Raw genomic sequence first — 8,152 nt, 5'->3', positions numbered from 1 at the left:
GAAAATGTAACTTAATTAGTTGTTTTAAATATTTATAAAGTTAAATTTTGTTAATCAAAGTAAAAACCTTTCCTTATTAAATTATGCTATCAAATTATCAAAATTAATCTTGATGGGTAAATTTTAATTTTTTATTAAAATTGACGGTAAAATTTAATAAAATTAAAAATTTTGATGTAAAATTTAATCGAAATAAGATTTGAAATATTTACTCATATTTTATAATATAGTTGCAAATATTAATAAAAAAGTAAAATAACAAATTTCAATATTAATTTATAATGTGATGATAAATTTACACTTTTAACTCTAAAATAAAAATAAACAGTTAGAAGCCAAAAATTTAAAGTCAGACAATTTTTAATTAGGTTATATTCTAATTTTTGTTTTTTAATGTGATTAGCAGCTCCTTATACTGTGATATTAAAAACAAAATGAGAAAATTAACGCAAATGTCAGGATGGCCGAGTGGTCTAAGGCGCCAGACTCAAGTTCTGGTTCTCGTGAGAGAGCGTGGGTTCAAATCCCACTTCTGACATTTTACTACATTTAACCTTCAAAATATAGTGTCCAAGTTAAAATTTAGTCTTTATGTTTAAAAGCTATTTATTATTTTAGTTTATAGGTTTATGATTTGTAATTTAAACATTAATGTCGTAAAAACTAATATTATTTTAATTTTTCCGATTTAAAAACCGCAACCTAATCGTTGATGTTGTAATGTTTCCTCCCAAATTTTATATGGCATCAATGTTAAAATCTAGTTTTAAATAATATTTAAAAGTTAAAAATATTATTTTCTTGATTTAAACATCATAATTTAATAATTGATGTCATAAAAATTAAAATTATTTTATTTCTCAATATAAAAACTGTAATCTAATAGTCGATGTTGTAATGTTTTCGGTCATATGTCAAAATATAACAATTAGAGCACTTCAATACACTCCAATTCTTAAGAGATGGTGAGAAATGAGATAATTATATTAATAATTACAAACAATTACATTAAAATCTAATTATCATGTGACTATCCAAACACACCAATACGTGATTTAAATATTAAGAAGCTATTATTCTACACAATAAAAGTATTTTAATTTAATGATACATTACTTAAAAATATGATTACATGTTTTTTACTAATTTCATTTAAGTAATCTGAAAAGATGAAATTTTTCATACATTTTAACCATTAAATATTAACCTGTATTTATTATAAATTATTTGCACTTAACAAAACACTAACCAATGATAACTAGTCTAGGGATATAAGTTTAATGATAGAGATGGAATGAGCTGTTCAATAAAGTTACATAAGACACCTTTTTATTATTATTTTTATTAATAATTGCATTATCAAATACTTTCTTACATTAAATTTGGTTTTAAATTTTATTAGAGAATTTTTTATAAAATAAAAATTATATAATTTTATCATTACATTTTATATTATCAAATAAAATGTAATTACTACCTCTAATTACTCGGCACAACAATATAAGCCAAAATACAATTAAGACTTCTGCATTATATATTAAAGACCACAAGAGTTTTGGTTGAAAGAGGCAGGCACTGGGCAATTGAGAAGACGGGTAAAAAAAATGGTAGAATTTGCCAAAAATGGAATAATTAAATTAAAAATGATCACCTACATTAGTCAACAAAATTTAATCAATTACAATTAGATTTAATTATTTCGTTTAAACATTTTGCTATATTAGAGAATAATCCCTTAGTTTGAGCATTTCAGAGTTTTTGAGAACAATGTATATTATCTTACAAGTTCAGAGATGAGACTGCACTGCTTCCAACTCAGGTTGCAGCTGAAAGCTTTGCGAATATCAGACTCTTTCAAACCTTAACTTTAACATTGAATAGCTTACATTGCATAAAAATGTTATTTTAAGAGCACTAACGGTTCCGCCACTTGTATTACGCACCGGTCGCATATAAACGGGTCCATTCCTTAGCTGCAAATAGTCAAGGAAACTGAGAACAGTCAATCGTAAGAATCACAGCATACCAGCCTTGATTCTAGTAGTGATCTAAGATTGCAACCATGGGATTTTACCTGTCTCCACGGCTTCAGCCTCATTTGTTTTCCAGTGCTTAGCAATGTTCTCCGAGAGTGGATCATCAGGATTAGGAGCACTCAGGAGTGCTTGAATGCTAGCAATAAAGATAATAATTTTAGTATTGACCTAAAACTCGATCAAGATACCGCAATAACTTAAGATAATAATGTCTTGAACCCAGACACAAAAGAATTCCCTTTCTAAGTAATAATACGTACACAACACATACACGCATACACACAAACATATAAATATATTTGCATTTGAAAAAAAGCAGTGAAATCTTTCATGCAAAACAAAAGCTACATAAATGGGCATTGGTGGAAAAGAAATATTCAACTGCCATCTTTACTTGTAATCTCTCATTTTCCAGAAAAAAAATTATAACTATAATGACATGTAATACGTTCTAAGCTTGTTACTCAAACCATCTATTGCGATTTACAGTATTAGGGATACATCTCACAAAAACTTATAATACCTCAAAAGTACAGTTCGAATCTGGAGAGCTGGACTCCATTTGTCTTTGAGAATATCAAGGCATATTCTTCCAAGCTGCAAGAAAGATCAATTCTTAGAACAATAAAATACACCTTTAACACCAAAAAACAAGGACAAAAGGAGGAACAGGTAGAGCTGACCTTATCGATGTTAGGATGGTATATCTTTGTAAGAAATCGAACCTGTTACAGCAAATTTGTTAAGGTGGATAAAAATACAAAATATACCAGAAAGGGCAAAACTAATGGAAGATGGAAAAGTTCTGAGAACCAAACAATGAAGTCCAATCACCAAAAAGAGGACAGAGGTCCTATTTTTCGGAAATCAAACAATTAAGTACCGATCAAAAGAAGATAATGAATCTCAAATGCCACCAATCAGCCATACAGAGTCCAATTAGGAGAGCAAGCACGGATTAGATCATTAGCACCAAAAAAGTTGGTTCTGCGCAACTAATTGAAGGCAAGGTTCTTCCTAGGTGAAAGTAAGAACGGCTTCCGAAAGCCAGTGAATATAACATACTACTAGATGTTCATTTCCAATATGCATTTTCCTCTTAAATGTCATTAAAGCAAAGAATCATATAGAACCAAAACTTCACCATATTGAAAGGAAAATAACACAATTTTGCAAAAAATATTCTGTTGAACCTGAATCTATTAGAACGAAGGTTGAAGATCACAAAGCAATAGCAAATTATAGAAAATCATATGATTTCAGATGAATTTCTCCAACTAGTTAAAGAGATGAAAGAGAGTTTGATATTAGAGAGCTAAGAAGGTCATGGAAATTAGGCTGTTAATAATAGGATGCATTGATAGTATATGTATCTCCATCTGTTCAGTAAACTGAAGGTCATAGAATATAGTACCCATTAGATAGAGAGCAATTCAAAAACACTTTTTAAGCAGATAGACTACAAATATGTAATATGATGCATGTGTGCTTCAACACTGACTAACAAACAACTTAACAAGTGAAGGTCGAGCAAACATTGACAAGCTAAAGGAAATTATATCCTTAATCACCAAGAAGAACAGAAACTGATGGAAACTAGATGCACTAACAGTAAAACGTGACAGATAAAACAGTCACACAAAGCAAAGACAGCATTCTCTACATGTAAACTAGTGCATCCCTAATTCATAATAAAACCCAATGTAAAGTCAATCAATATCATATATCAAAGGAACATCAACCGAGCATACCCCAACAGATGCCAAAACATGAAGATCATGCTAAACATTAAGAATAACTCAATGCTGACTACCTTAGGAGCAGCCATGGGATATTCTTCAGGCAAAAATAGTTCCAACTTGAAAACCCCTCCTAAACAAATAACCAAACAAGAAAATGCATCATATCCTATACATAAATGCAGAATGACAAAAAAGGTGATGAGATATTACCAGAAACAACTTCCAAAAACCAGACTAACCACAGCATAAGACTTAAACCCATGCTAATTGGGCTTATATTTCAACACTCAACATTGAAAACAAGGGCCCCTTCTTTCTCATTAAAAGATAGAAATGAAGTAAAATAAACACAGCATAACCATTTTCTCAAATGAAAAATCATACTCTTAAGGCATATAGAGGTCATTTTAATAACTAAAAATTGGCAATGGTGTCAATCTTTATGTATTCAATCAGTTGAGACCCAACTATTATACAATAACTGCTAAAATTTTACATTTCTAACACAAAGAAAAAGCGCAACCCATCAGATTAAAAAAAATCAACTACCTTCATATGGAGATTGTGTTGGACCAAGGATCATCACATTGAAATATCGCATATTATCCTCTGATGGTGAGGCACTAATTCCAGGCGCTGTATTTATGGGAAAAACAATAAAATTAAACATTTTTCAGCCCATAACATTTAATCCAAAAAAAAAAAACCGATAACAAACAATATTCAACAAGAATTTCAAAAAAAGAAGCAAAGTATTTACCTGGTTCACTGAGGAGACGCTGAGTTTCCTGTTTAGATCAAAGATAAAGAAACAAAAATTAAGCATGAAACATTCACATAATTCACAGAAACAAAGTAAGAAGACTTAAAACAATTTACTGAAGCTTCCGATTCATTAAAACCCCAAAACAATTCAGCTACCAAATCAAACTCTAGAAACACAAAAAAAAGAACACTATTTTTTTTAAAAAAAGGAAGATTTTCTGAGGGTTCCAATGAGGAAACCGAGAAGGATGAGAGTGAGATCGAAAGAGAAACCTTAATGATTCTTCGAGGGAGATTAGTGTTGGCCATTGGCGAGATCGATGGGAAGGAAAAAAAAAAGTATGAGGGTTTTGGGGATCTAGAAATGGAGAGAGATAATAAAATTTAAGATTCTTTGTATATAAATACCAGTGCCATGCCATGCCCACCACACGTGAAAAAAACCTTTATAACATGAAATTACTTAAATCCCTTCTTTGGAAATCATTATTTGGAGAAAATTTTAATTTTCCTAAATCCATAAATAAAAAATATTTTTCAGCGCACTAGAATTCATATTCCTTGTACTGATAATAATTTCAATATTAATTAAGTTAAGACTCAATCGAATATATAAATTCAATACATATTAAAGAAAAACATACTTATTTCCATAAAATAAAAAATTATAAAATTTAAATTTGAAAAAAAAAGATAAGTGATATCTCTCGTAAAAATAATTTTTAAACTTAATTAATATAAGTCAAGGAAGTAGTTAAAATTATTAATTGAAGTGGTTTATTGGTAACTCATACACTAAAACATGCTTAAAAATAATACTTCAACCAAAGGTAACATTAAAGTTTTAGTTATCACCAAAACCATATAGAAATTAATTATCACATAGCAACATAAGATTTTAATTATCATCCAGGCAATGCAAAAAATAAAATTTAAAATAAAATTGAACATTCTCATAAAAGTTATTTAAAAATAAAAAAATTAAACTTTTAAAATATCAACCTAAGATTTTGTAACCTCGCTACAAGAATAAAAATAGCAACCCAAAGTTTTGTAATTTAATCAATATTCAATTAACCTCACTAATATCACTAATAAAACGAGAACTTAAAAATTTAAAATAGTAACATAAGGTTTTGTAACTGAACCAATATATAAAGTTCGGTTAACCTCTAATAGAACTAAATACATCTTCATTATTTCCGTCCAGTTGTTTTAAAATTCTTCCTTCTTGATCGTATTTAATTCCTATGGGATCCGGAACATCATCATCGATCTTTCCAAGCCTTCCTGCGTTTAAAGCTACCCAGAACTCTCCTTTATCATTCATCTTAATATTATCAGGAACTCTAGGTAACTTAGCAAACACTTCGGGCTCTAAATTATTTGCTCCAAGATAGAACTTCAATATTCTTCTTCGTGTTGTTTCCGCCACCAAAAGAAAAGAATGATTTTTGTTCAAAGCTACTCCATTTGGAAACATCAAACCTGTATAGATAACAGATGTATTTTTTGTATGTAGATCATATTTTAATAACCTTCCGCTATTATCAGTTGATTTGGACAAAAAATCCGCATACCTACACATAAATATTAAAAATTTAATTAAAAATTAGATAAATACTCAAAAAGTTGAATTAAAAAAATTCCAATAGTTCAAAAGAAAATCATACCTTCTCTGAAAAGTAGTACTACTATCTGTAAAATAAATAACTCCTGTACTACTATCAATATCTAACCCATTTATAAACTTAAACGGGATTCTTTTAACTGAGCTAACAAGAGTTTGTGCTATGCCACCATTAGGTCCAATCATGAGAAGACCAAAATAAGCATCACCGATATAGAGATCACAAGTTACTGGGTTAAATTTTAAGCCCAGTGGCCTTCCACATATTGGTTCAAGATTAGGATTTGTAGACCCATCGCACAACTCTCTTCTCCTAATCCAACAAAAAATCCATCCGCTGGTTAACTATCTTTACAAAAAGAATATAAGTTAATGAATGCGTAAATAATACAGAATACCTAATTGATGAAGGAATAGCAAACTCTTTCCAGCCAAGTTTTGGTCCATGCCATTTAAGTATCCGACCATCAGATACTCCAACGTATGGCCCTTCGCCTTTACAGTCAAACGCGATACTTTCAGGACCTGTAACTTTAACAAGATTAATTAATTCATAATCTTTTGAGACGATAACATTCTGCTTTTGATGAAGAAATTGTTCATCAATTTTTTTAGCATCATGCTTTTGAGAAAGAATCCGCTGGTGAGATTGATTCACACATAATGCAAGGTAAAGCATTAGGAACAAAAGCTGATATTTCTTCATGACTAAAAAAAGCCAACAGAATTCGAACACGTTAAAAATAGACCGAAAGGAATTAGCTTCTATGAAACTTAAGGAAACGTGTTGGAAAAGGTGAACGTGTGATATATATTTATAGGGATATAATAAAATTTCAATTTAAATTAAATCCCTAAATATGGTTAAAGTTTCGTTTAATACGATAAAAATGTTATTATAAAAATTAAAAACTTGAAGTGTTTAAAGATAAAAGTCTATTTGTACTTTTTAATTAAACTTAAACACTCCTATCTGGAGAGATATCTCCTCCGCAAAGTAATTGCTGGCCTTATTAACAAATAATTAAATAATTTAATCACACAATCTCTAAAACTTAGTACACTTTTATTTAAACTTAATTAAATACTGCTCTTGTCTAGCACTTTATTTTATTGTGGTATACATATTTTTAATATTTTTGGTTATTGTGGTTATACAACCGATTAAAAAGCATACATGAAAAAAGAAAATGCAGGTGGATGATAAACGATAAAGCAGATTTTATTTTAGACATTTTTTTAAAAATTATTTGTCAGAAGTCGATGGATTTTTTAATGGGTTGGTATTGTCTCTAATTGAGGTTTCATTTCTAACTTTTTGAAGAGTTCGAGTGCTTGAAGCAGTAGATTCAACAAAACGAGAGAATTTTGTTGGACCGGACTATACATGGAGCACGACCACCTATCAAGGGGACCTTAGTAAAGATTAAACTCATATCCTTAAATGGCATTAATGGGCAAGTGTACTACCACCTAACATTTGAGAGCAGCGGTTCAAACCTTAACAAATGCAAATAAATATTCTCCACGTCACAACTAAATAAATTTTCGATCATGATAATAGCTCGAATAGGATGGAGCAAGTACCATTTTCGAGTAAGCTGAGCATCTTTTAGTAAATGATCTTATGAAAAGTCCAATTTTATTGAATCAAAATTAAAATCCTACTTTAATAGAAAAAGAAAATTAAGATGGAGGAATTGGAAATGATTTGTTTTAGCATGCATTCAAACAAAATTTTCTAAGCCACCATTTGCGGGTTCTATTATTTCCGAAGAAAAGCGGTAAAGGAGAGGAGAAACAAAATTCATGATTATTAATGATGATGAAGAAGATCAGGTTCCCCTGGACTTCGTCGTTTCGTCTCGTATGGAATTCCTTCATTTCTCTCAATGTTTACTTTAATGGCTTCCCTGCCTTCTTCAATCAATGCACGCTTGGGTTCAACAATGGCTGCTTCAAGGTGTTTTTCATTAAAG

The 8,152-nt window shown here is 30.0% G+C and overlaps 2 protein-coding genes and 1 non-coding gene across 4 annotated transcripts; 1 reads left to right on the top strand and 2 right to left on the bottom strand.

Annotated features, from left to right (window-relative positions):
• The first annotated feature begins 454 nt into the window (after window positions 1–454).
• TRNAL-CAA (transfer RNA leucine (anticodon CAA)) lies at window positions 455–538 on the top strand. Its single transcript has one exon. It is a non-coding gene; the product is annotated as a tRNA-Leu (tRNA).
• Window positions 539–1,656: 1,118 nt separating this feature from the next.
• LOC105778261 (ubiquitin-conjugating enzyme E2 36) lies at window positions 1,657–4,964 on the bottom strand. Of its 2 annotated transcripts, none has more exons than XM_012601948.2 (8): window positions 4,817–4,964; window positions 4,539–4,566; window positions 4,328–4,414; window positions 3,850–3,908; window positions 2,720–2,761; window positions 2,560–2,633; window positions 2,075–2,172; window positions 1,657–1,992 (listed from the first exon to the last, which is right to left on the bottom strand). In XM_012601948.2, the coding sequence occupies exons 1-8, from the start codon at window positions 4,850–4,852 to the stop codon at window positions 1,970–1,972; spliced, it is 447 nt and encodes a 148-aa protein (XP_012457402.1). In that variant the 5' UTR covers window positions 4,853–4,964; the 3' UTR covers window positions 1,657–1,969. The 2 variants fall into 2 exon arrangements, with proteins under 2 accessions (XP_012457402.1, XP_012457394.1); XM_012601940.2 differs by having other exon boundaries at window positions 1,657–1,973.
• Window positions 4,965–5,604: 640 nt separating this feature from the next.
• LOC105787174 (protein STRICTOSIDINE SYNTHASE-LIKE 10) lies at window positions 5,605–6,852 on the bottom strand. The gene is made up of 3 exons (XM_012613612.2): window positions 6,572–6,852; window positions 6,217–6,486; window positions 5,605–6,123 (listed from the first exon to the last, which is right to left on the bottom strand). The coding sequence occupies exons 1-3, from the start codon at window positions 6,850–6,852 to the stop codon at window positions 5,709–5,711; spliced, it is 966 nt and encodes a 321-aa protein (XP_012469066.2). The 3' UTR covers window positions 5,605–5,708.
• Between the last annotated feature and the right edge of the window lie 1,300 nt (window positions 6,853–8,152).

This window comes from Gossypium raimondii, chromosome 1 (assembly GCF_025698545.1).
Source record: "Gossypium raimondii isolate GPD5lz chromosome 1, ASM2569854v1, whole genome shotgun sequence".
Classification (NCBI taxonomy): Eukaryota; Viridiplantae; Streptophyta; class Magnoliopsida; order Malvales; family Malvaceae; genus Gossypium; species Gossypium raimondii.
Note: the sequence above shows the minus strand (reverse complement) of the source record. Positions and strands in the feature narration are given on the sequence as shown.